General features: G+C 45.6%; 2 protein-coding genes across 2 annotated transcripts; both read left to right on the top strand.

The window, feature by feature from the left end:
* Positions 1-11,806: 11,806 nt before the first annotated feature.
* KCNE2 (potassium voltage-gated channel subfamily E regulatory subunit 2) lies at positions 11,807-12,178 on the top strand. The gene has a single exon (XM_021677979.1). The coding sequence runs from the start codon at positions 11,807-11,809 to the stop codon at positions 12,176-12,178; it is 372 nt and encodes a 123-aa protein (XP_021533654.1).
* Positions 12,179-15,810: 3,632 nt separating this feature from the next.
* Positions 15,811-25,768, top strand: SMIM11 (small integral membrane protein 11). Its single transcript, XM_021677978.1, has 4 exons — positions 15,811-15,876; positions 19,599-19,701; positions 24,884-25,092; positions 25,606-25,768. The coding sequence occupies exons 2-3, from the start codon at positions 19,690-19,692 to the stop codon at positions 25,046-25,048; spliced, it is 177 nt and encodes a 58-aa protein (XP_021533653.1). The 5' UTR covers positions 15,811-15,876; positions 19,599-19,689; the 3' UTR covers positions 25,049-25,092; positions 25,606-25,768.
* Positions 25,769-27,581: the final 1,813 nt, after the last annotated feature.

The following is a 27,581-nucleotide window of genomic DNA, read 5'->3' as shown; positions in this document are numbered from 1 at the left end:
GGACTTCTGACCACCAGAACTTCAAGATAATGAATTTGTGTTGCTTTGGGTCACTAAGTTTATGGTATTTTGTTACAGCAACAATAGAAAATTAATACAGACCCTATGGCAGAAATGAGAAGAGCAGGGAGGCAGGATCAGGCTACAAGAGGAAGAAGAGGTCAGAGAGGGGACAAGGGGCTAGGTGCTCTATAGCACCAGGCATTCTGGACTTTATTCTGAAGATGCTGGGAAACCAGTGGAGAGATTCATACAGGGACTAGCATGTTCTGATTTATGCGGTCCCTCTTAGAAGTGGATGAATGGGGACAAAGAGCGGAAAGCTGAAGACAGTAAGTCATGACACAGTTCAGCCATGAGCCGAGGGTGGTTTGAAGAAAGTAGACTGACTTGGGATGTGTTTTGAGATGTCAAATTAAAACACAAGACCACCAGAGCAGTAACAAACAAAGTTGAATTTCTTGCTTTCCAGGCAAAGGAGACAAGGTCAAAGAGTCTGTGCAGAAATGGGAAGAAGTAGGCTCAGGGTAACAGGGAGAAAGTACAACAAAAAAGGGCAAGATTCTGAGAACAGGTATCTGGCTGGCTCATGAAATGGATTGTAGTTCTTCTTTGCATTTGGCTGTTACACTAGTTCACACAAAATCTCCCAGCATGTTTTTCAAAGAAGTTGGGGTGGGTTGCCAAGGTTCTGGTGGGTTCAGCGTCACCCAGTAGGCAAATTCATACAGCCATGCTCAAGGCTTGGAGAGAGTTTTCTTTGATGGGAGGCAGTCAACAGTGTTTGCTAATGGATTGGATGTGGGAGCATTGGTTTGCAACCCTCCCAGCAGCTTCCCTGTATGACCTGAAACTAGCCCCTGTACTGAGAGGGCAGGGAGAGCTTGAAGAGAGAAGTGGCCACTCGAGCTGGTAGGTGGCAGGTTTAAAGTTCCAAGGGGAACAAACGTATGAGCCTCACCTTGGGCAGCATCAAGACAAATGGATCCCCACACCTGCTTGCAAACTCTTAAAAGTTTATAAAGAGGCCTTAACTGGGTCTAGACACATATACTGTGCAGGTGTTCTCAATACCACATCATTATCTCAAGGCCATGTTCTTGGAGCAGCCTCTGGGAGAAGGAAAGGTGAGCAGAACCCACATTCCAAGGACAGGGTGGGGTTTGAGGAGCCTCCAGGAGCCCCTGTTCAGCTCACAGGTCATTGGGTGGTCACATCTTTTTGATGATATTCCCCAACAGGGAGGTCAGGAAAAGAAAGGAATCAACACTAATTTTTAGGGTTTTGGCTTAAGGGAGGATGGTGGGGCCACTTTGCTGTGATGGGGCAGAGGGAGGAGCTGATTTGGTGGGAGAATTAAAAGTTCTGTTTGGACCTTGAAGTTGAGATACCCATTAGACATCCATGTGGAAATGTCAAGCAAGCATTTGGACATTTGAGTCTGAAGTTCAGAAGAGAGAACCGGGCTGGGGATATAAATTTACAAGTCAACTACATAAACATGGAACTTTAAGAAATCAACTTTATTGGGCGCCTGGGTGGCTCAGTCAGTTAAGCGTCTGCCTTCAGCCCAGGTCATGATCCCAGGGTCCTGTGATGGAGCCCCACATCGGGCTCTCTGCTCAGGGGGAGTCTGCTTCTCTCTCTGCCCCTCCCCCTGCTTATGCTCTCTCTTTCTCAAATAAATAAAATCTTAAAAAAAAAAAAAGAAACCAACTTTATTGTGGTAGACTTTACATAAAATTACATATATCCATTTTAAGGGTACAGTTCAGTGAATCTTGACAAATGTGTACACCCAGTAACTACCACCACAATCAAGATCTAGAACAATTCAGTCACGCCATAAAACTCAATCTTTTGCAGTCAGTCTTCCCCTTATCTGGCCCCAGGAAACAACTGACCTTCTTTCTATCACTATAGATTACTTTTGCCTTTTCTGGAATTTCTAGAAACAGAATCATACAGTACAGCTTTTTTTGTGTGTATCCGATTTCTTTTGTTCAGGTAATGTTTTTGAGATGTATCCACGTTGTGGCATGTATCATTAGTTTGTTCCTTTTTATTTTTGAGCAATATTCTATTGTATAGATATACTACAATTTGTTTACCTATTTATCTATTGGGGGATATTTGGGTTATTCCCAATTTTTAGCTATTATGAATAAAGCTGCTAGGAACATTCACGTGTGAGTCTTTGTGTGGACACAATTTTTTTTCACTTATTTTGGGTAAATATCTAGGAGTGGGATTGTTAAGGTCCCATGGTAACTTTCTAAGAAAGTGTCAAGCTGTTTTCAAGTGGTGGTACCATTTTATGTTCCAACCGGCAATGTAAGAAAGTTCCAGTTACTCCATACTCTCATCAACACTTGGTGTTGTTGGTTCTTTAAAAAGGATTTTAACCATTCCAGTAGGTGTGTAGTGGTATCTCATGGTGGTTGTAAGTCCATTTCCCTAATGAGTAATGATGTTGAGCCATTGAGGGGTATAGCTTTGTGAAAATGAAAAAAAAAACCAACAAAATCATAATTTACTCCTTGAAAACCAAAATTTGTATAGGAGAGAGGTAACTGGGTCATCGAAGAACAATATTTCCATTACCATAGAAATGTAAAGTCTGAATTTGGATTTAACTGTGAATTGTGATCTACTGAGAGGGTGTGGAGAGGAAAGAGGATGTGGACATAGAGTTACCTACTGTAGCAGGAGGTCAGTAGGTAGAGCCTATACGGGATATCTCCTACCAGGATTGCCTTGAGCAGGGAGGCACTGACTGATTTGAAATTCTCCAAAGACAATTACCCAACTTCTTGCCTTCCCCATTACTTGCCACTAGCAGTTGCTAGCCTTTTAGTTTGTGTCATAGTGGTGCCCTAAAAACAGTACTAGTAGCTTGAAAGGCGGGCTCAATTCTAAACAGTCTTCCACTGTTCTTATCTCTCGAAGGAATTTGGGGTTTGTTTAGTGCTGGATGTGGAACTGAGTAACATCCAGTTTTAAATCAAAAAAGCAGACTCAACTCCCTGGGCTTTAAAAACATATGCCATACGTAGGCAGAGGAACTCTGTAAAGGTGTAGGTTGCAATTTGATTTTCAAAGAGAACATTTGGTTTTATGAACCTTGCTTTCTCGCAGATACCATTTTACTCTCCTGTTGGGGACAATGCAGGGTGAATCTACTGAGAGCCTTTTGCAGAGGCCAGGGGGGCTGAACCTTGTCAGGGGGAGACATGAAATAGCTCTATCCTTCTCCCATTTTCTTCTCCAGCCCACAGCTGATGTTTGGGTCGTATTTATACTCTGCTTCTTCATCCACTCTGTCAGATCCTCATCTCGTTCCAGTTGTGTGAATTGAGTATCAGGGCATGAGTAGGAGCTATCTAAAAACAAACCACTAAGGAGCTACTCTTCACACAGTGCTAGAATGTTCTTTTCCTTGGTGAGTCTGGTCAAGCTCTGCTTCTCACTGCCATGTCCTCTTGCGTCCTTCTCTTAAAAATAATAGCAAAAGCTAACACTTATAAAACACTTTCTATCTTACTATGTGTCAGGTTCTGTACTAAGTGCTTTCCATTCATTATCTCATTTAACTTTGGTGACAACCCAATGAGGTAGGAGCTCTTAATCTTCCCATTTTCCAGATGAAGAATCCAGAGATCAGGAACGTAAGTAATTTGCTCACCTGGTTTGTCAGTCTCCGAAGCCAAAGTCTCAGCCTCTATGATGTATTGCCTTCCAGTTTGACCTCAAATTGCTGAAGTGTAGACTTGCATGCTGTTTTGATTCTCCTCACCTTTCCACTGGGAGAATGCAAGACACCAAATTAAATGCGTCAAGGCTGTTTCAGGAGTGAGGGAGACGTTGGTCTCCGTTCCTTGTTTCCACCAGCAGGTGGCAGAGTTGCCCCAGTGGAATGTCCCTGGGAGCCATTTGAAAGGCTTCCGTTCCTATGGAGACACTTTTAGCCCAATTGGACCATCAAACCATTTTTTTTTTGTCTGGTTGAGGTTACCGAATAGTGTTCAGTGAAGACAATCTATGAGGGCAAATGGTGTCATGAGAAGCTGGCGTGGAATTACAGAGATCCTTGTATTTCTTTAGACACGCCCACTACGTTAACTACTACGAGGAGTTGTAGATAATTTGATATCCTAACCATCTTCCTCTTGCCACCCAATGCACCTCAAGCCACATTGCCCAGAGCACCCTTTGATGAGAAAATTCAATTGTAAAATAAAGGTCATCTTACTTTGCACAGCTATATGAGAGTGATGGGCAGCCCTATGACCTCCAAGTGATTTTGGTGGTGTGTCACTCCTGTGGCCACCCTTCAGGGTTAGATGCAAATCCTGGCTCTACCTCTATGTCAGCCTGACTTCTGGACCTCTCTGTGCCTGGATTCCTTAGCTGTAAAGCTCAGAGTTCCTTCACTTTGGGTTGTGGCAATGACTGCATGAGACTAACACAATAAAAGCATTTGAGAAGGACCTGGTACCTGACCTGACACTCAGTAGGTGTTAGCTCTGTCCAATTCTAAGGACTCCCACCATGATAGAAAAGGATCTTTTGGTAAGCAGAGAGTGTTTAGCTCTTTCGGGGTCTCTACGTAATTCCCTGGACTTGCCTCCATGTCCTCTGTATAGTACCTTTATTGTGGCTGGTTTCTACTGTACAAGATAACAATGTTGTTCTAAGGCCACTTGAAAATTGTCTCAAAGAGGGGTGTTTAAACAAAATTAGGTTTTTGAAGAGGTGGTTAGAATAGGGGCACTTGCCTGGAGGCACACTGGCCTTCCCCTCAACCCGCACCCACCCAGAGATGGCCATGTTCATCTCATCTCCCTGGGATGCTTGCCCTCAGCACAAGTCCTGCAGGGAACGGTGCTGTCCACTGAGCCTTTTCCTGAGGAGGGGGGCTCACTGTGGCCAGGCAGTGTCCTGGCTGGGGCTGGCATCACTTTACCTCTACCCAATGCCAGCCTCCAAGCAGGAACACCCCATCAGGCACCAAGGTTAATTCCCAACCGCCGGCTGGTATTTAATTTTCCATGTAAGATTAGATTAAACATTTGGGTTCATAAAAGGCTAGATTGCAGACGGTGGCTAACAAAGGCTTGGTTGGCTGCAAGCTGAGGGGGACCCGGCAGGCTGAGATTTATGCATAGTCCCGGAGAGCTTGCTAACACCAACCAGGAGGTTTAGAGCAGCTTGGCTTTGTAGCAGGGGATTTCATACTGCTCACGCACTGCCTAGGTAAGCTTTGATTGCAAATTCTTTATTTTTTGAGAAATTAAGTACCAAAGCTATCAATTTCCGTTTTCCAGACATTCATAAAAGGAGTGATTTTCCTGGTATAAGTTGGCCTTTCCTTCTTCCTTTCTTTCCTCTCACTCTCTCTCTGTTCTTCTTCTCCTTCCTCTCCATCTTCTTCCCCTTCCTCTTTTTTTTTTCTCCTTGTCCCCCTCATTCTTATTCTAATTCTTAGTATTGTTTTCCTTCCTCATTTCTTTATACTCTGATGAAAATTTTCAAAGTGTTTTTTTTTAAAGATTTTATTTATTCATTTGAGAGAGAGAGAGACAAAGCGAGACAGAGCACAAGCAGGGGGAGAGGGAGAAGCAGACTTCCTGCTGAGCTGGGAGCCCAACGTGGGTTGCGGGGCTCGATCCCAGGACCTGGAGATCATGACCTGAGCCCGAGGCAGAGGCTTAACCAACTGAGCCACCCAGGCACCCCTTGAAAGTGTTTTTATGGAATGTTCATGGTAAATGCAGATAATCATATCCTTTTCTATTCTAGATATAAAAATGGAAAGACTTCAGGGTGCCTGGGTAGCTCAGTCGGTTAAGGGTCTGACTCTTGATTTTGGTTCAGGTCATATCTTAGGGTCATAGGATTGAGCCCCGTCTCTGGCTCATGCTGAATGTGGAACCTGCTTAAGATTCTCTCTCCCTCTCCCCCTCCCCGCCACTGTGCACTCTCACTCTCTCTAAAACTCTGAAACAACAACAGCAACAACAACAGCAGCAGCAGCAACAACAGAAGACTTCACCGCCTTGTTAGACCCAGGTGACGCTAATGATCCACCATCTTTCCTTCTTTTCTTTTGAAGATTTATTTATTTGTTTGAGAGAGAAAGAGTGGAGGAAGGGGCAGAGAGAGAGAGGGAGAGAGAGTCTTAAGCAGACTCCCTGCTGAACAGGGCTCGATCTCACAACCCTGAGATCACGACCTGAGCTGAAACCAAGAGCTGGTCACTTAACCAACTGCACCACCCCAGCACCCCACTACCAACTTTCCAGAAAACAGAACTTTGGGGTTTGGGATCAAGTGGGTGTTACTTTCCTTACAGTGTCCAGATTGTCTCTGTTGTGAATGACACACACCTGTGACAAACAGCTGGAATTAGGGGATCATTATGCATCCTGAAGATAGGGCACAACTACTTGGTGTACATGAGCTGAAACCATGGTCTTGGTCTCATTTCTTTTAGCCAGCTGAGCTGTCCTGTCACAGGTGATGGAAATGGGGTGGTATTGGAACATGTGACCTCTGCTAGGGCCCAGTGGGGGCTGGGTGCTAGCCTGGGTAACTTGGGTTTCTAGTCCCAGCACTGTGGTCAACATGTAAGTCCTGTGATGCTGGACAGGTGATTTAAGCTCTGTGGGCTATAGTTACTGCACCTGCCAAATGAGCAGGCCAGCCTAAATAATCTCTAGAGGCCCATCCTGTTCTTTGACCAAGAACTATTTATTGAAAATGCCTGAAAATATAGGTCCACCTATGTTAGGTTGAACCATATGAAATTGCCATTACTGGCCATATTTAACAGATAGAAATGGCAATTTCATATGGCTCAACAGAACATAAATAACAGTCTTCACATTACTAAACACTTATTATGGTGTTCTACTTAGAGAGGGATAATATGTATGCCAAATGTGATCAAGATCTATCAGTTAAGTAGTTATTCTGAGTATCATAAATTTAAACCTGTTAGAATGTTCTAGCATAATGTCCATCAGTAAAATTGCTTTCACACACCGATTCGCTTTTTCCTTGGTTATGGAACAAACAGACTACTTAGCCATGTCTCATGCAACAGTGTTCAAAATATGAATCTCCCTTGGACTTAAATTTTTCAGCCTGGCCAGGGGCCAGGTACTTAATCTACCTGAGCCCTTTTCACTCTATGATTAAGTCTTATCAAGAAGCACCTCCTGATCTGCTTTTTTTCTTAAAGATTTATTTATTATTTTGGGGGGGGGAGTGGGGAGGGGCAGAGGGAGAGAACCTCCAGCAGACTCCCTGCTGAGCGCAGAGCCCGATCCCACGATCCTGAGATCATGGGATCATGGGATCATGAAATCAAGAGTCAGACGCTCAACCGACTGAGCCATCCAGGTGCCCCAAGAAGCTTTGCCATGAGCCTTTGTCCATGTTAGAAGAGCTGAACAAATATCAGTATTAGCTCCAGTAGCAGGTTGGTGAATGTTGCCATGCTTATACCTTGAAACAAACACAAACAACTCCAGTGGAATCCAGCACTGAAGTCCTTCAACTCAAAGATATTTTGTCGCAGGGATACTTGGTTGGGCTTTAGGGGGCCCGGGAGACCCCTGAAATTGAATGTAGAGCTTTGTAGGTGCATACATATACTTTTGGGGGAGGAAGAATAAAATCAGATTGTTTAATTTCATTTTTCAAGGAGTTTGTGAATCCCTTCCTCTCCTGCGAGTAGGTTGAGAATCACCGTTCTAGTCTTTTCCAGCTGAAATCCATAGTACGTGAGAGAGGAACATTCACTGATTCACCAAACATTTAGTAAAGATCTTCGATGTATCAACCATGATGTAAGGCCCTGGGATTCAAAGATGAGTAAAACAGTAGATCCCTGACCCCCAGCAGCTCAAACTCCCGTGTAATTATGATCCAAATGACTTCAGCTCTCTGAACATCAGTTTCCTTATCTGTAAATTGGAGCTAATAATCCCAGTATCAGAGAGTGGTTTTGAGTATCACATGAATGAGCTCACAATACCTGGGTAATTGAAAATGAGCAAACAGACAAACATGGCAGTTTGCTGAAGCACAGAAAAGGATCTCCAATTCAGACAGAGGTCTGGGGGAAAACTTGCGGATGAGGTGACCCCAGACGGGGTGGGGGAGGTGGTTTCTAAACTACAAGAACATACCGCCATTTTTATGTGTGAGTCTGGAGAGACTCAGCTCCTTTGTCCTATAGAAATTGTATTTCTTTCTTCCTCTGCAGGGTGACTCGGGGACATCAGAAGACTGAGGTTACTCCAATGCCCTCTCCTCTCTCTTTTGTGCTCCATTTCCCCTCCCCCTCAATACTTACTTAAAGAGCCCCATTCCCATTTTAGCTGTGGAATCTCGAGGCTTCCCTTGAAGCACCCTGTCCTGGATGGCCTTGCCGAGCGTCGAAACATAGCTCTCCTATGTCTGCATTCTCTCAGAGCCCTGAAAAGACAGGGACTCATAATTGAGCACTCTTACAAGTGAGGCGCTGGCCTAGATTTTTCATAGGTGGTGTCATTGCTTTGATGAAAACATTTGCACAATGGTGTTGGCAGTGAGTGTGCCCTATCCTCCTGTGCATCCTCCGCTCAGAGGAGTCACTGGTGGGATTCCAAGCACAGTGGCACAGCCCACAAAGGAGATACGTGGGAGGCAGGGTGGGCAGAGGAGCTCAGAGCACTTAGGAGCTTGCAATGCTATCACCTCTGTGGGGGGCGGCGGGGAGAGACTCAGATCCAAGGCAGGGCCTCATGTGGCCCAGTGCAAACTGGAGTAGTATCCAAAAGTGCTGTCTGATAAGCAAAAATAACTAGAATAATTCCAGTCTTGAGAGCACCTTAGAAAAAAACACTGCAGGAGAGCTGATTCTCTGCCCAGAAGGGGATCCCCCTTCCCCCTGCTAGTTTTCTGCTGACCTGCATTGGCTCAGCACCCTCCCCCAGACTGAATTTCTCCCATCACTCACTCCTGGGACTTCTCTACCCCTCCACCAGCCCTTCGTTCTGTACACTTAGCTCTCCTGGTTCTTTTTTTTACTTGTCTCTATGTTCTATCCAGTTTTCCATTTGGCTTCACAAAAGGAAACCGAAGTCTCTCTAGAGGGTGCAGAAGGTGGGGGGGTATACAAGCTGGCCAAATCACAGGTTTCTTTACTGGATGAAGATGTGGAGAAGGGTTGGCAGAAAGAGAGGGTGAGAACACTCACAGGTGAAGGAATCATACCTGTAAGACCAACCCTGACATAGCACACAGGGGTGGGTTGTCTTTTGATTGATGAAACAAGCATGAACTCCCCCAAAATGAGCAGATCTCATCTCCGGGAGGGTTAAGGAGCCAGTGGTGATGTCTTGCATAGGATTAAAGCCAGCTTAGCTATACTCTTCACGGCGAACTGTGTTATTTTAAGGGGGAGAAAGCCTGTCTCTGTTACATTGCTTGGAAAACGTGCTTGGCATGTACTTTGGGGCAATCTTATCTCTTTGTCAGTTTCTTTTCAATTCTCTAGGCTTTGCATGGAGGGGAGAGCAAGAGAAAGACCCGAGAGCCCTTTGAATAATAGGACTTAAAACATCAGATTGAAAAAATCTATTAACTTAGTTACCGTAATTCTCAATGAATGAAATGTTGGGAAGGCGTCAGAGAAACACCTGGACATGTACTTGTGCCCTTTCTGCAGGTGGGGAGATCAGAAACCTCTCTCCTCGTAAGAGGAAATGAAAGACATGTTAAAGAGAAGAGGCATTGTTTTCAGAAGGGCATTAGGCAAATTAGGTTTGCTCGGGCTTTTATTGACTAGGCAAACCGGGAGGTCCTGGCTAATCCCAGGTTCACTTCCTGTCTACATTCCTTCCAGTTCTATTCACACCTGTTTGCTCCATCTATGTACCATGTTCATCTCCATTCTGTGAGCTCCCTTATCGCTTTGTTCAGACCTCTTATGACTCTTTGTTACTTCTCATTGCCATTTGTTTGCAGTTCTCCTGTGACACTGAGCTTCCACAGACAGAAATCTCATATTCATCATCTCTGCATTTCCAATGCCCCTCATGTGCCTGGCACATCCATTCATTCATTCAACATCCATTGTGTGTCTTCGATGTGTCGGGCTCTGTGCCCACATTCACTGTCTCAAGGTAGGCAAAGGCGATATGAGTCCTGTCCTCATGGAAATGACAGATGAGTAGGAAAGATGACACTGTAAACCAATAATCATACACACACACACACCAGTGATATACACACATAATTAGCACATATTGTGAAGAGGGCTTTAAAGAAAAAAAATAAGATGCTATTGGAGTAAAGGGGCGGGGGGTGCAGAACTGATTAGAACAGAGCCAGGGAGTTTTTTCAGAAGTGACAGTTAAGCTGGGCCCAAGAGAGTAAAGGAGGTAGAGGGAAGAGAAAGGAAAAATTATTCCAGGTTGAGGAAAGAGAATGTGCAAATGTCCTGAAGCAGGAGAACGTTTATTGACTTGGAGGAAGGAAGGCCAGTATGACCAGTTGTCATGAGGATAGAGTTGTTGGGGAGGTGGTCAGGAACCAGCTCAGTCCAAGCCAGGTGAACCCCACGAAGGAAGTAGGATTTTATTTTAAGCACTATAGGAAGGGACTGAATCATTTTAGAAGCAAGGGGATATGATCCCATTTCCTTCTTTAAAAGAGCACAATGACTGCTGTGGAGGGAAGAGAGGGACAGATATGCCCCCAGGAGATAGTCTGGGGGAGGGTTGCGTTGCACTGCATTGTGCCACCAAGGTGAGGGATGTTGGTGGCTGGGCAGCGCCAGTGAGGAGGGAGAGGAGAGGTGGATTTGAAGAATATGAACCATCTCTCAGGTTGTTTCATTGTGCCACTTGCCTAAGGTGCTTCTTTCAAATGTGGATGTACACATTCCTCTCTGGAATACTTGAGAAAAGCACTGTGTAGACAAAGGAGATGGAGCAGACTGCAAAGGCTGTCAATGCCCCTTGCAATCTTCTGCCCCATAATTCTCTGAAAACACAAGTCAGACATGAGTCGCCCATTCATTCCGCTGACACCTGGGGAATGCCTGTTGAGAACAAGGCATTATGCTAGCTATTGTGAGGTGACCTGTCTGTTTAAAAACAAAGTAGTGCAAGATGATTGATGAAAATTTAGGACGAGGGGCGCCTGGGTGGCTCAGTCGGTTAAGCGACTGCCTTCAGCTCAGGTCATGATCCCAGGGTCCTGGGATCGAGCCCCGCATCGGGCTCCCTGCTCGGCGGGAAGCCTGTTTCTCCCTCTGCCCCTCACCCTGCTTGTGTTCCCTCTCTCGCTGTGTCTGTCAAATAAATAAATAAAACCTTAAAAAAAAAAAAAAAAGAAAAGAAAATTTAGGACGTGAGAAGAGTATAAAGAAGGAAAAAATTTTCATTAGGTATACCACCCACTATTAACATTTTGAACGATTTCCTGTCTTTTTTCCATTGTTATTTGCCTGTTTACATTTATTTACGTATGTAAATGGGGATAGTATATATAGCTTTATGTCCCCCATCAAATTTTTATTATAAGGTATCCTGCATCCAAAAAGTCCATAAACATGCATGTGCAAAGCTTAAAGAATAAAAAAAAGATATGCACTCAATCAATCACCAGCTAGGTAAAGAAGAAATTGTATTATCTCCCCCTTTGCATTCCCCTCTCTTTATCCCTTAAAGTAGCCAAATGCAGAAAGAATCAGTGTTCTTCACCTTGTTCATCTATTTTATCATTCAAATTGCAGCAGGAGGGAGATATGCCTACTTTATCCAATCTGACGCAGACGCTGGAAGATGTCTTCAAAAGGATTTTTATTACTTATATGGACAATTGGCGCAGGAACACAACAGCTGAGCAAGAGGCCCTACAAGCCAAACTGGATGCTGAGAACTTCTACTATGTCATCTTGTACCTCCTGGTGATGATCGGAATGTTCTCCTTCATCATTGTAGCTATCCTGGTGAGCACAGTGAAATCCAAGAGGCAAGAGCACTCCAACGACCCTTACCACCAGTACATCGTGGAAGATTGGCAAGAGAAGTACAAGAGTCAAATCTTGAATCTAGAAGAATCAAAGACCACCATCCACGAGAACATGGGTGCAGCAGGGTTCAAAATGGGTCCTTGAGAAGCAGAAGAGGCATAAAGCCAACATCTGATATCCGGGTCCGAAGAGATGCCATGCCATGGAGCAAATCCAAGTCGTCATTGTTTAGAAGATACTCAGTTCCTTGCTTGCTGTTGAGAATTTTCACGGAGACCATGTGGCCGCTCAACCAAGACAGATGACATTTTTTTTTTACTATGATCTCTTATCTTTATTTTTTTTTAATTTTATTATGTTAGTCACCATACATTACATCATTAATTTTTGATGTAGTGTTCCATGATTCATTGTTTGCGTATAACACACAGTGCTCCATGCAATACATGCCCTCCCTAATACCCATCACTGGGCTAACCCATCCCTCCACCACCCTCCCCTCTAAAACCCTCAGTTTGTTTCTCAAGTCCATAGTCTCTCATGGTTTGTCTCCCCCTCTGATTCCCCCAGCTTCATTTTTCCCTTCCTACTATCTTCTTTTTTTTCTTTTAACATATAATGTATTATTTGTTTCAGAGGTACAGGTCTGTGATTCATCAGTCTTAACACAATTCACAGTGCTCACCATAGCACATACCCTCCCCAACGTCCATCACCCAGCCACCCCATCCCTCCCACCCCCCTCCACTCCAGCAACTCTCAGTTTGTTTCCTGAGATTAAGAGTCTCTTATGGTTTGTCTCCCTTTCTGGTTTCATCTTGTTTCATTTTTTCCTCCCTTCCGCTATAATCCTCTGTCTTATTTCTCAAATTCCTCATGTCAGTGAGATCATATGATACTTGTCTTTCCCTGATTGACTTACTTCGCTTAACATAATACCCTCTAGTTCCATCCACGTCATTGCAAATGGCAAGATTTCATTTTTTTGATGGCTGCATAATATTCCATTGTATATATATACCACATCTTCTTTAGACAGATGACATTTTAATTTCGGTGATTTATACTTGCTCATCAGAGCAATATTTTATGCGGAAGACCTCTTTTACTTTCTGGGCAATATAAATGGCATTTTAATCAATGTCCACTTTGACAAATTTTGTCAAGTTAGTGAAAATAAAGTCAAATTTGAAGTGAAGTGCCTGTGTGCTGACAGTGGGGTTAGAGGGGGGACTAATAAATCACAGAACCTTCTTTCTTATGAAACACTGGTTTGTATGTGACGAATTCACTTTATAAATAACCCAGCTGTGTTACCCAGAAGCTGTGGTTCAAAAATGTATTACTTGCTCCACCAGCTTGACATCCGAGCGTCTATTTATTAATTCAGGAATGCAGAGTCTGAAGTGATGGATGAACAGAATCACCAGGTTACTTTATGGGTATTGTTTTCCCAACATTTTGCTTATTTGCAAGTTTGAAGACAGAACAAACATTCCACAAGGGCAAATAGTCCTCAGCAGAGACGTAGCATCACCCAGTACAACAGAAACATGTTTTAAAATTAACATCTGAAGTTTTCCAAAAAACTAACTCTTTAAAGCTCTTGTTATTATAGAAAAAAATAAGGAAAAGTTGTAACATCGCCTTATAAATAACATATTTTTTTGACTCAGTTTATCTTCTTCCATTTATATTTATTTTCACTTATGTTTCAAGAGGCTGATGGTACAGAAAGTGATTGCTGATGTCTGTTGAAAAGCTAGACAGTTCATTATATCTAGATATTGCATTTTGGATGCACTCCACAGATTAGGTGATTTCACCTGCTAATTAAATCAAGCAATATTTAACACCTGTCTACTTGGGCCACGAGCATAGACCCCAGGAGTGTGGAGATGAATGGGACTCTCTGAGCTGGAGCCACCTACTCATTAGAGAGAATGAGGTACATACAGAAACATCACGATGATAGAACATGACAGGTTATGAAGGAGATCAACACAGAGTGGGCAGAGCGAGAGCAGGGACGGAGGGCAGGCCTAACTCTGTTTAAAGTCTACTCTCTCTGAGTCACTGAGAGTAGGAAGTCAGAGCGAAGACAGATGTATGGGGTTGTGACTTTGTGCCTTCCAGCTTACCTTTCTCCTCCCCCATCTACTCAGGCAAAGCACAGTATTGTGAGTAGGGCCTCAAGTCTCAGAGTACTAAGACAAAATTCAAAAAAGAAGCCCTTCTTCAAGTCATGCTTGTAGGATGTCTTCCTCGACTACAAGGATTCTATCGCCAGAGTGAGATATCTACAAGGTATCTGTTTCTTGGTAACAAATGTGCAATTATGCTAACATAAGCCTTACATACAGTGTTATGGAAAGCCATTTATATTCCCAGAGCAGATGTGGCAAGAGTGGCCTCCTTCCTCAGATCAGAAACCCAGAAATGCTATTGCACACAGAACATTTATCCCAGTGTGCCCAGAGCGGCCACCCGGGCTACAAAATACTGGCTTTGGGTCTGGATCCAGACAGAAATCCAAGGTTTCCATCGGGTGACCAAGACTATCTTCTTCACTAACCTCTGGTCAGGCTCTTCTGGGCCCTCAAGGAGGCCTCAACCTTGGCTTATGAACACTGCATACACTTGGTATAAATGATTTTATCCCCTTCTCCATGCTACGAGACTTGAACTAACACTAGCATAGCTTCTAACAGCTCAAGGCTTCATCCCTAAGAGGACACCAGGCCCCTTTGGAGTGCCCGCCTGAGAAAGCTCAACAAGCTGCCAGGAAAATTTACGTTGGTTCCAGCCAAAACCTGGAGATAAGCAGATCAGCTCCCTGAATTCCCTCTAAGAGCAGTTACTTTAGAAAACTTGTAATTATAAATCTTTTCTCTCCCCCTTTGGGATAAAAACCTTTTACTACCCAGAACTGTCTTGTCTCTGGAATGCCAGCATTCACGGAGGTAATTTTCCTGACCGAGAGAGGGAAACTTGCTCTAACCTGCACCCTTGCCTCTGGTCATAAAGACAGAAATTTGTTTCTCTTTCAGATAAGTGCCTATTAACAGAACCAGATCAGACTGACTAATCCTCCGGTTTTTATAAATATCCACTTCCCTGATTCTGCCCCACTGACCCCACTCCCTCATTCTCCCTTTAAAATGCCCAGTTACCACTGCATAAATCAAAGTGGACTTTGGTTTACACTGGGCCCTCTTCTCTACTGTAATAGTTACTGAATAAAGTCTATCCTTAAGGCTTTCACTGGTGCCCGGTTTGATCTTTGACACAGAAAACCAAATGGAAGGAAAGAAATTTAGATTTTTCTAAGCAAGTACATTTTATAATCATCACTGAAAGTATAGTGGCAAGGTAGATGATTATCAGCCAACTTTGCTTTGGGGGGATGGGAGAAATGGCCGATCTTTAGAAGCATGCTGGGTATACAGTTGTTGAAACCACTTGCCCCAGTCTGCCACTTTAGCATGGATTCCCAAAATTCCAGGCTGGCCACTTTCAACTAGGTAACTAAGATGCTAATTCAAACAACTTGCTGGGTACACCGCCCTCCTCCCCCAGCTCCGGTAAATTCAGAACCGTGGCCTGGACGGCAGTGCCCACCCCGACCAATCGTGACCCGTGACCCCCGCTCAGTCTCCCAACGCCCGGCCCACAGCGGCTCACTGCGCCGGCGCGCCGAGCACAGCGCCGTCGGAAACAGCCCGGGCCCAGTGCGCCGGCGCGCGGTGCGGTGCATTTCGGGACCTGTAGTTTCCCCGCCGCATTGTGGGAGTTGCGGTTCGTGGGCAGTCCCGGCGCTGGAGCTTCCGCGGCCTGGAGCTGTAAGTGGGTCACGTCCGCGTCCGGTCAGCGGGACCCTGACCCGAAGCCCGGCAGCTCTTTGGGGCCCTGGGCAGTCGGTTGGACGGCCCCGCGTTTGCGCGTTCTGTCCAGGATGCCAGCCAGCCGGTCCCCTGCCGCGCGGCGCCAGCTCCCCGGGTGGGACCCGGGAGGGGGCTGGCCGCCGCGGCTCCCACGCGCGGAGCGCCCCTGCCTGGCTCCGGCGTCCAGACGCCGCGGAATCCGCGGACCCGGCGCCCGAGGCGCAGTGTTTAGGCTGGCAGGAGTTCCGGGCGGGGCCCAGAGTTGTTCTGGCCAGAGGGTTTGGGCGGATGAGCGAATGTTCTGGACACCCTGTTCTGTGGATGGGTGGGGAAAGCAACGGCCGCCCGTGGCCCTGATCTCCGGGTCTGAGCGGGATAGGTGGTGGTGTTCCCCAGGTGTCGGGGCGGAGAGGACCCTGGCGTGGTCCCCCGGTTACGGAGGAGCCGAGATCCAGTGTCTCTGGCCCTGGGAATCCCAGGTGACCGGGGAGTGGGGCTCAGCGGTCCACGGAGTGATGCGCAAGGTTCACCTGCAACTAACTCCCTCCTCCCCGCACCTTCCAACTTCCAAAGATTGGGTGAAGAGTTGGGGTGACAAGGGTAGAGACTGGGAACGCGAACAGGTTGGGAACGTTCAGACTGACATATCTTACTTAGCGGCTCGAAGAGCGTAGACACCAAGAGAGAGATGATCCTGGAGTTTGTTAGGTGTGCTAAGAAGAAACGTGGATTGTGGATAATATGTTGTCCAGATTGCTTTCAGTGGCCTAACCCAAATAAGCGGATAGCTTTTCTGGTTTTTAGGAGAAAACTGGCAAAGGACAAATGAGGCTATTTTTACAGGAAAGGAGACAGAATCATTTCTATCTAAGCCATTGTTATTTTTCAGATTTAAGCTAGGATTGTGGATAGTTCTAGGGAAAGGCTAAAGCCTTCCTGCACTTCATGGATTTTATACCTCAAAAGTGTTCCCACCTTTTGGCTTTTGCGGTTCGGCCCTCAGATACGAGCTGTCTGCTGTGTCTGATGCTGCAGCAGGTGTGTGTGCCTATGGCCTGGAGCCAATAGCCTGCTGATATTTTTAGCTTTCTCAGTTGTTCTCATTTGCCAGAGTCCTGCTGGGGTGCTACAGAAATGGCTGAGTTGGAGCGTGTAATTGCAGGGCGATGGGGAAAGTTAGCATTTGGAGGCAGCAGGTGGGAATAAGCTGGATTGATCAGCCTTCTAGTCTCCCACTCTCTCACTGCATCCTTTCCGCTACTTTGTTTGCAGGTTGACTTTAAACATGTTTCTTTCTAAAGAGCTTGAATGACCTCACTCTCTGTATGAAGTCCAGGCAACTGCCAGTAAATTTTCATAGTCCCATTCTGTGGTATCCCAGAGAATGGTGACTTACGAATGCCAGAGTTGCAGAGTTGTTCTTTGGATTCTGGTTTTTAAAGTGAGAACATGTTGGTTCAGAGAGGTGAATGGCTTACCCTAGGTCACGTGCCTGCCAGGGGTGCCACCAAGAATAGAGTCCAGCTCTCTTGATCCCTGCTGTCTTGCACTGACTGCATTTTGCCTTGCTTGCCTCTTGTTTATGGTTCTTAAGCGTGGCATGTCCATTAGCAGAGAGAGAGATACTTATTGTGACAATAATGGTTGATATTTATTTAATGTTTTCTATATGCTGAGCATGGTGCTTTGTGTTTACAATCCAGCCTCTGAAGAACTTAAAAATGAGGGACCTGAGGCTCAAAGAGGCCAAATGGCTTGTCCAAGGTCACACTAGTCTTAATCTTAGTCCTGGCTTGCCAGAGGGCCAGACCATTGGGTGTTGTTGTTGTTTATTAAGTCAACACTATTTTTTTTTTAAATTTCCTTAAATAATCTCCACACCCAATGTGGGGCTCGAACTCACCACCCCAAGATCAAGAGTTGCATGCTCTACCGACTGAGCCGACCAGGGGCCCCACTGGGTGTTCTTTTTAATTTATTTCCTCCTTTGAGCTTTTTGGACCTATTAGTCATCCTTGACCTTGGGAATCAATATCTTACATTAATCCATTAATGTATAGGACATTAATCCATTAATTCTTATGTTAATTTATGTAATTAATATATTAATTACATTAATAGGACCTCAGAAAATTAGGAACAGCCAAACTCACCTACTATATTTGTACACAACTCAATTAGAGTAAAAATAAAATTTACGTGACCTTAAACATTGCAAATTACAATATGGCTAATCCCTGAGGTTATCTGAGATTCCTGAAAGTGAAAATTCTAGCAATAGGTTATAATCCATTAGGAACATACCCCTCCAGTGCAAGTCAGAATCTGCTGCTACTTAAAGACAACCTGGCCATTTATCCATGAAGAAAACGAGCACCTTCAATCACCGTCATCACATTTAAACAGATTTATGGTGTACGTTCCTATCATTAACTTATCTGGCTTTGAAAGAAGTCATGGGGAAAACTTGGTTATCTTGTGCCAACCACCAGCCTGTTTTCCAGATACTATGACCTTGAATAGATGAGGCATGAATTTTCTATATTTAGATGTTTTTGTAAGTAAAAGTTTTAGTGAAACATTTTTCCCTGAAGTTCTTTTTATTATCCCCCTTCTAAAGGCCTGTGACATTTTCTTGTGCTTTTCTTAATTCTAAGTACACGTGGAGACAAGCATCTGCATGATTTTTGAATGCACATCTTTCTGCCTACATCAGGATAAGACTCTGGAGCCACACTGGATGGGTTCAAATCCCAGTCCCTGTGTGACCCTGGATACGTTACATAAACTTTGTCTCCTCGTCTCTGAAATGGAACAATAACCTCTCCCTCCTAGGGCTGCATGAGTTTATGCAGCTGATGCGCCCTCGTGCAGCCCAGCACCGTGAAGTGAAGCTATGATTGTGCTCTAAGTTGCCAAATTTCATTAAAACCCGGGGCCCTAGAGCCCATTTAGTCGACAGCCCCTCTCTTCATTTACAGATGGGACCAAGGCCCCAAGAGGGAAGTCACTTACCAGAGTGTGTAGGTTCTTCATCCAGAGCTCAAGTCTTCTGACTCTTGGGGTATGTGCCATATTCTAAAAATAGCCACAGAGAAGGCCTTGGGGCAAATGCTTTGCTCCAGCTGCGTCCCTGACCTCCACTCCCTGCTTCACCTTCCCCTAGGTCTCCCTCACAGTTGAGATGAAATTCTAGATAGCAATTGCTTTCAGAGGACAGTTTTTTTCCCTATCATTTACTCCCCTCCAGATATTTTTTAAGAACCAGTTTTTGCTTCATTGACACTCAGAGGACCTGAAAAACAGAAAGACACTCATCCACGAACCAGCTCTTGCCCAGGGCAGGAGGTGGGTTGGTGGAGAAGTAGGTTTTGGACTTGGCTTTTCTGTCCACAGATGAAAGGCATGGGCGCACGTGTCCCCTTAGGAGCAGCGCTGTTGGCTCTGCTCCGGGCTGTGCTCCCACTCCCGGCAAAGAGCAGCTGGGAGACATTTCTGCTCACCAAGACCCAAGCCTGTGTCAGCCCCAAGCCAGGCCATCTGCTTCCCACCAGGCTCTGGGTCACCTTGTTGGGGACACTGACTCCTGTCTGCAGCCCTTGCTCTCCATCAAAGAGGTCTTCCTATGGGGATCTGCTCTGGAAAACCCCGAGTGACCTGTTTCTTCTCTTCTCTACCAGAATAGCAAGACCTGCCCTTCCAGCTCCTCTCCTCATGTGCTTGTCTGAGTGGGCCCGCAGTGACCCAGAGTGAATTTGCCATTGGCCCAACATGAACTGGAAGGTGAGAATAGTTTTCAACATTTTGGCTTGGTTTTTTTCCTTTGTCCTCATTGTAAAAATTCAGAATAACAGTTCTGTAGATGTAGGTTGATTAAAAAGAAAAAAGTGGATTAAAGCAGGAATCCTAATAATACTTTAAAAATAATATTTTCAGTTAAAACAGATAAAAAGTACATTTATTCCCCCAGACTTTTGGAGGAAGGCGAGGCCCTTTCTTTGGGTGTACAGACTTCGGATCTGCCTCACTCTTCTTGCAGAAATCGTGCCTTTAAAGTTTTACCTACAGTTTCACATTTTGGTTTCTTTAAAGTGGGTGAATATTTTAGGAAACAATCTACATACAAGATACTTCCAGATTTTTATGTTTTTCTTCCCTAATCTTTTACATTTGTGTTGCCAACAGCACTTTTTTTTTTTTCAACCTAAATTTGAAAATGCATTGAAAGCATTCGATTTAGTTTTCATGGAAACAGTTTTTTCCTTATATAACATAGCCATATTTCATAAGTATTGTGTTTAGATAAATTGTCCATTATAACATCAAGTACAGCTTCAACTGGTTGGGGAATAAGCTTAGCTGACTTCTGTAGCACAGACTTAGCCTCCAGGAAGCACAGGTCCAAGGGCAATCAGACGGTCGCCTGCAAGCTGTAGGCATTCAGTGGGCTCTGGGCATTCAGTGGGCTCTGGACATTCGTGGGTGGGTCTCACAGAGGGAAAGGAGAGTCATCACTTTAAGTCCCTGAAGTACATGGGGTGTGGTAAAGGTTGGTTAAGAGAGTAGCCACTGAAATATATTTTATCATAGATTCTTTGGAAGTATAAAATCCGGTAAAAATCATGTTGTCTCACCCTCCAGAGACGGCTACTATTAACAGTTTTGGTGTGTCTTCTTCCAGTACTTTTTACATACATGTAAGTGTAGTGTGTGTATTTTCAAACTTACGATCTCACTGGGTGTATTTTTTTTCAATTATGAACCTTTCCTTGTTCAAAACATCCACCAGCTTTCCATTGAAGGCTTACTGGAAAGATCTGGAAGCAGGACCAGGGAGCTGGGAGAGAGCGAACCCCTTTCCTTCCCCAGTTCCTTTGGGTAGGGGTTTGGGGGCCACCCAGGAGGACCATGGGGATTATTCTCCAGGACAAGCCTGGTTGAAGGTAAGAGGCAGAGTGAAGGTTTCTTGAAGGGGTTGAAAATGGAGGAGTGTTTGTTTAGCCTATATTGGGGTTCCAGGCTCACAGCAGAAGGGCTGGGAAGGAAAGATGAGGCAGTGAGGGGCTATAAGGGGAAGAAGCAGAAAGCAGCGTGGGGTGGGATTTAGGGAAGGGCTTGTCCTCTCTGCAGTGGCCACAGTCAGTGGGGATGAAAGCGTTCATTTGAGCACCCAGGCCAATCCTGCTTGTGACAAAAAGAGTTCATTCTGATGTCAGGGACAAAATCTGCCCACACCTTTCCAACTTTGAGCAGATACACAGCTCTGTGGCTGCCAGGGAGCATCCTCATGTTTAAAAGGGGGCCTTTCCTTGTAATGTCAGAAGGAAGTGGCCTCTCCTTGCACCCTGACCTCATAGAGCTCTGGAAGGCGGGAGGATCAGGTAGCGCACAGTACATCCTGCGGGCTTCCCTTTCTGGCTCAGGGGGCCTGTGGCCGTCAGTAACAGTTAATGTTGTGCATTAGCAACAGAGTGTGATCTCATTGTTGAAAAAATTAGCTGTCCTTATTACACAAGTATTGGGGATTTATTTTTAAAATTGGTATAGATCTCATCCACCCCCACAATATTTTATTCATTTGCCCTCTTGAAGGTTGGTTTGTTTTGAGAGTTAAAATGAGGGGCTCGTTAGAAATCAGAGGAGGATCTAGCACAACGGAAGCTTGGTACCCTAGCGGGGCAGGAATGGATCCCTGAAGCCCTTTGCTCTAAGCCCGTGTAGTGTCCTTGACCTCTGCTGCCACCGCTCTGCCCTCTCCCAGTCCCGAAACTTCTGCATCTTGCTGCCTCCTGTGTCCACTACCTTTAAGAAGAAAATAAGCCTGGGGCGCCTGGGTGGCTCAGTTGGTTAAGCGACTGCCTTCGGCTCAGGTCATGATCCCAGGGTCCTGGGATCGAGTCCCACATCGGGCTCCTGGCTCGGCGGGGAGCCTGCTTCTCCCTCTGACTCTCTCCTCTCTCGTGCTGTTTCTCTCTCACTCGCTCTCTAATAAATAAATAAAATCTTTAAAAAAAAAAAAAAAAAAAAAAAGAAGAAAATAAGCCTTAAAACCACTTACCTCTGTCCATGTGTTGATGTATTAACAATTTGGTGCATTTTCTAACTTCTGGTTGAGATCTCCATTCCTGTCCCTGCTAAAGCTGTCCCCTTTTCACATCACAGGGAGCCGTGGGCTGTGATGTGGGCTCCATCATAATAGGACCCACAGGCCCAGCCGTAGAGATGGAGAGAACTGGAAGAGTAACTTTTCCCGCGTGGATTAGTGCTTCAGTTGGCCTAGATCTACCTAGTGAACATAAAATGGGGTTTCCACCTCTAAACTGTTGATTTTTGCCTCCAAGGAAATAAAGTAAAAGAACATTTAGCATTTTTTTTCTTTCAAAGCTGGTTTGTAAACATGGAGTCAAGCCTCATTGTGACTGAGAACCCTCAAGAAAATAGATGAATTAGGAGATTGTTTGGGGGAGGTAGTGGAGGTTAGCTATGCGGAAGATCTGTGTTCTAAGCTGCTTATATTTGTCAGGAGAAAAAGGTTCACTCTTGCAATTTTTTTATTAGCCTTTTGTGCTCTTGCTGGAGTGATCTTTCTGAAGCGTGTATGTTGTATTTATTCTTTCCTGTTAGTGGTTGAAAACTATTATCCAGTTACTCAGTGTTCTTGTGTTCTTAACCGTTTTAGTTAAATTCAGACGATTTAAATATTTGGGTTCCTCCTTTTGTGATCTGATATATTCCTTCTGCATCACATGGCAACCTTCCTCAAATATCCATAAGTAACCAGCTAAATAATTTCAGAGGTAGTGACTCCAGTTGCCTTAGGGAAACTCAGTAGCCAAGGCATCATTTATTTGCATAATTTAGCTGTAGAACTGGGGAGGGTTGGGGAGAACATGATAGATATTACAGCGTCGTGTAATGATGAAGAGAGTTCGGGTTTTGGAGCAGTCCGAGAACTTGGTCAGACCTAATCTTTCCAGAGTTTATGCTTTCTCAGCCACAGTTAGGACAGTCTGCCTGCCTCCTGGGGATCCGATGAGGGTCCCAGGGGAAAATGTAAGGGAGTCACTAAGTGCACAGTAAGCTTCCAGTAGGCCTAACTGATGCTCCGTCTTCTGCGTGTGAAATCTACGTCTAGGTCTGAGTCATCAAGAATTTTAATAAAATTAGGGCGCCTGGGTGGCTCAGTTGTTAAGCATCTGCCTTCGGCTCAGATCATGGTCCCAGGGTCCTGGGATGGAGCCCTGCATCGGGCTCTCTGCTCGGCGGGAAGCCTGCTTCTCCCTCTCCCATTCCTCCTGCTTGTGTTCCCTCTCTCGCTGTGTCTCTCTCTGTCAAATAAATAAAATCTTAAAAAAAAAAAAAGAATTTTAATAAAATTGTACAAACACCTATGCACATAATTTATGATTTCGTTAATTCCATTTCCTTAGAAATCGGAACGCAGTGGAAAGAAGACTGGCATAGGGCTTAGAACGTTTCATTCTGAGTCTGGCCTCCTTGTGAATTCGCTGTGTGACGTGGGTTGGCCTCTCCCCCGCCCCCCACCAGGAGCTTCCCTCTCCTTGTTTGTGAAACAAGGTGGTGGACTAAGTCATCTGTGAAATCTCCCCCAGGCCTCCAGCTCTGTGAGCATGTTGTTCCCAACTGAAGTTTTCTCTGACCGGTTGAGTTAAACTGTTGCAAGGAGAGACAAATGTTCTTTCCATAGTAGAAGCCCATTATATAGGAATTGCATATAATAAGTGATGTTTGGCAATTGAGTGATTTCATTGGAATAAATCCTACCTAGTCCTCTAGAATGGTGATCATTCAAAAAAAGCATACCTTTATTTGGGAGGGACTTTTTAATCACAGAAAGCTCATAACTGTTATTCAGGTCATATTAATCATGTTTCTGAGACAAGTGTAGTATTTGCCTTGATGCTATTGTGCTACAGAGACTATCATAATAGTGTACCTACTAGTACAGAGAGTAATTCAAATCCATAGCTATTCCCCAGGTATCATTTTAGCCCATGGGTTTTTTTTTTTTTTAAGATTTTATTTATTTATTAGAGAGAGAGAGAGCATGAGGGGGGGAGGGTCAGAGGGAGAAGCAGACTCCCTGCCGAGCAGGGAGCCTGATGTGGGACTCGATCCCGGGACTCCAGGATCATGACCTGAGCCGAAGGCAGTCGCCCAACCAACTGAGCCACCCAGGTGCCCCTAGCCCATGGGTTAAAGCTTCCCTGTAACAGGAAATTATAGAACAGTTAATAAGTAGCTAAGTTTTCGCGTTCTGAATTTTTTTTTTTTTCAAGTAGGCTCCATGCTGTGCGTGGAGCCCAACACAGGGCTTGAACTTGCAACCCTCAGATCAAGACCTGAGCTGAGATCAAGAGTCAGATGCCTAACCGACTGAGCCACCCAGGCGCCCCTTGTGTTTTGAATTTTTTTGTCTTTCTATATTTATTTTACCTTCCAAGGGCTGGTGCTAGTGAGTAGCCACAACCAGGAAGAAAGTGTAGCATGCTAAAGTTGGAGAATCCAGAAGGAAGGTCTGATCTCGCCTCCCTCGAAGGGGCAGAAGCTCAGAAAGTCCCGTGACTGACCCCGGTCGCGTGGTCGTTGGGCCCCCGGCTCCATCTCCTTTCCCTGGACCACGGGGCCGCCTCAGAAGCAGAGGGCCTGGGGGACTGGCAAAGTGCGTGGTCCGGTTGTGAGAGACCAGAGTTACGTCAGCGGTCCACGGGTGGGTCTCTCGTGAAGCCAGCAGCAGGGGAGTGATGGAGGGCAGAGGTAAGCCTCGACTCACCGGTGTGGGCCCGGGGACCTTGTCTGTCCTGGTCACCCGTGTGGCTCCAGCACCTCGCCTCGTGCCTGTTACATAAGAGGTAGACAGTAAAGGTTTGTTAAATGAAGGAACATGAAAGAAACCTTTCTTATCAATCATGGAACATTTAGAACGCTTGCTTTCTTCTTTAAGGTCCTTGAACACGTGCCCCTGCTACTGTATATCTTGGCAGCCAAAACCTTAATTCTCTGCCTGGCATTTGCCGGAGTCAAAATATACCAAAGGAAAAGGTTGGAAGCGAAACAGCAAAAACTGGAAGCTGAGAAAAAGCAGCAGTCCGAGAAGAAAGAGAACTAAAGGGAAACCAGAGGTCCTGGGACTTCGCACATGCGGAATGTCCGGTGGGCATTCTGCCAGGCCAAAGAAGTTCCTGTCAGGGACCCTTCCTTTTTTTGGAAAAGGTGTTTTTCTGACTGAAGCTCAGGAGTTGGCACAAGGGTGAGCAAAGTTAAAACGGGCAAAGGAAGCCCGTTCTCTTTGAAATGTTGCAGGTTGAAGTTCTGTCCCAGGCAGAGTCCTCCTTTTGGGTGTTAGACCGAGAAGAGGAAGGGAAAGACGGGGTGTGGGTCGTCAATGCTTCTCCCCACCCACAGGCATCCACGGAGGCCTCGAGGGAAGGGGGGCGTTGGTGGCAGCAGGACTGACCCTTCATTTTCGCTCCAGCCTCGAGCCTGGTTTTAACCAGGGGGGATGTTTAGCCGGGCAGAAAATCGTGAGGTTGAAAATACATTCTTTAATAGATAGACTTCAGTGGTTTCCGTTTGTTAAGTTGAAATGGCTGAGCGTGAGGGGTAATGCCGAGCAAGTAAAACATTCAGACGTTTCATACTTGTCCTTTTGGTCTTCCTTTCTAGAATTTGCAATTTAAATGTCAGCCTGAGTGGATTCCAGCTGAGAAGAAAGACGAGACAATTACTGAATGATGTGTCAGAGGATAAACTCCCAACCTATAGGGTTAACTAAAAATTATATGAACTTTTTTATGCTCTTAAAAGAACCCGTATTTTGTTTACTAAAATAAAATACCTTTGTAAAAAAGGGGGTCTCTGTCTCTGGAATAAGCCAGTCTTTCGGTCTCACACAGACACACACCCGCCATGTTGTGAGGGGAGGGAGTTTTGCAAGCCCGCACCCCTCCCAGCCCGTCTCAGCTCTGGGAGCCAGGTCACAGGTGCTCTTGACACAGGACTAGCCCGCAGGAGAAGTGGCTTCTGCTCTAGGGGTGGAAGGCTCGGCTGCCAGCCCTCTCCGGCCCTCCCGCCCTCCGGCCCTCTCCTCTGCTGCCCTCCCCACACACCGCTCTTCTCTAGCCCGCCTTCCGCCATGTTTTCACTGTTGGCGTGGAGGGAAGCTGCACGCTCGCTTGCCTGGGGAGCGTTGGCGCCTCTGCCGACCCAGGAGGGTCCCCGTGGGGAGGGCTACAGGGTGAGACCCGCCGGCCACACTGGGTGGGAGACTTGGAAGAACTCATATCCCTGAGTCCTGTCATGAGAGAGTAACAAGAGCAGGTGTACTGTCCTCTCCCCCCCGGTTTGCTTGTTGGGGTTTGCTGGTAAGAGATGAAGGAGGGCGCTGAGCCAAGGAGACTTCCAGATCTGAGAGGAGTGATACTAAGAATTTTTTTGACTCAGCACCTAACAGACTGAGATCTCTATTAAAAGATTCCTGTTGTCTCACTTCTCTGGATACCAGAGTGGGTGAGGGATGAGGATACATACGGTGCAGTATTTGGTTTGGTGCCTTTGCTGGTGGCCACGGGGAAAATTTGCATGAGCGTACGATTGACCCTTGAACCCCATGGGTTTGAACTGTGGGGCTCCACTTATAAGCAGGTTTTTTTCAATAAATACAGGACAGCACTGTAAATGTATTTTCCTTATGTTTTTCTTTCTTTCTTTTTTTTTTTTTTTTTATTTTGCAAGAGAGAGAATGAGAGATAGCATGAGAGGGGGGAGGGTCAGAGGGAGAAGCAGACTCCCTGCTGAGCAGGGAGCCTGATGTGGGACTCGATCCCAGGACTCCAGGATCATGACCTGAGCTGAAGGCAGTTGCTTAACCAACTGAGCCACCCAGGCGCCCTCCTTATGTTTTTCTTAACATTTTTTCTCTAGCTTGAAGAATACGTTATATAATACATACACAGAATATGTGTTAATCAACTTTATGTTAGTTGGTAAGACTTCTGGTCAACGGTAGGCTATTAAGTTTTGGGGAGTCAAAAGTTAAAACACGTGGATTTTTGACTACACAGGGGTTTGGCACCCCTAATCTCTGCATTGTTGAAGGATCAACTGTATATTAATAGATGTCCACTCCACTCTGGCCCAGGTTGGTGGAACTTTGAATTTTAAACAAGAGGTGTAAAAGGAATTCTATCTTTCTCGAATTTTACTGTGATTGCTGGATGCTCTTAATCACAATTTAGAAAGCAGAGTTTACATTTGTAGCTTGACCCAACAAGCTACAAATCCCCAAATAGTCAATAGGGCCTGGGTCTCATGGTGCATGAAGAGATGCCGGAACAGAAGTGTAATGCCCTAGGATTTCTGCCCTCCGACCCCAACGCTTCCCTGACTTGCTCAGGTGGGGCCCAGAACTGACCCTGGGCCACGGCCAACGCTCCTGCCTTTGTCAGGGTGCCCTGTGCAGCCTGGCTGGCCACCCACCCACCCACCGTGGTCTAGGAATTCTGCCTCTGCTTCCTTCCCTCTCTGGGGATCTAAGGCATTCCTGGCTCCCACGCGGCATCACACCCATTACCTCTGGCCATCTTCCCTCCACGTGCATTCCCTGCTGTGCTCCTCAGAAATCCAAGGACGGGGGCTGTTGG

This window comes from Neomonachus schauinslandi, chromosome 1 (assembly GCF_002201575.2).
Source record: "Neomonachus schauinslandi chromosome 1, ASM220157v2, whole genome shotgun sequence".
Taxonomy (NCBI): Eukaryota; Metazoa; Chordata; class Mammalia; order Carnivora; family Phocidae; genus Neomonachus; species Neomonachus schauinslandi.
Note: the sequence above shows the minus strand (reverse complement) of the source record. Positions and strands in the feature narration are given on the sequence as shown.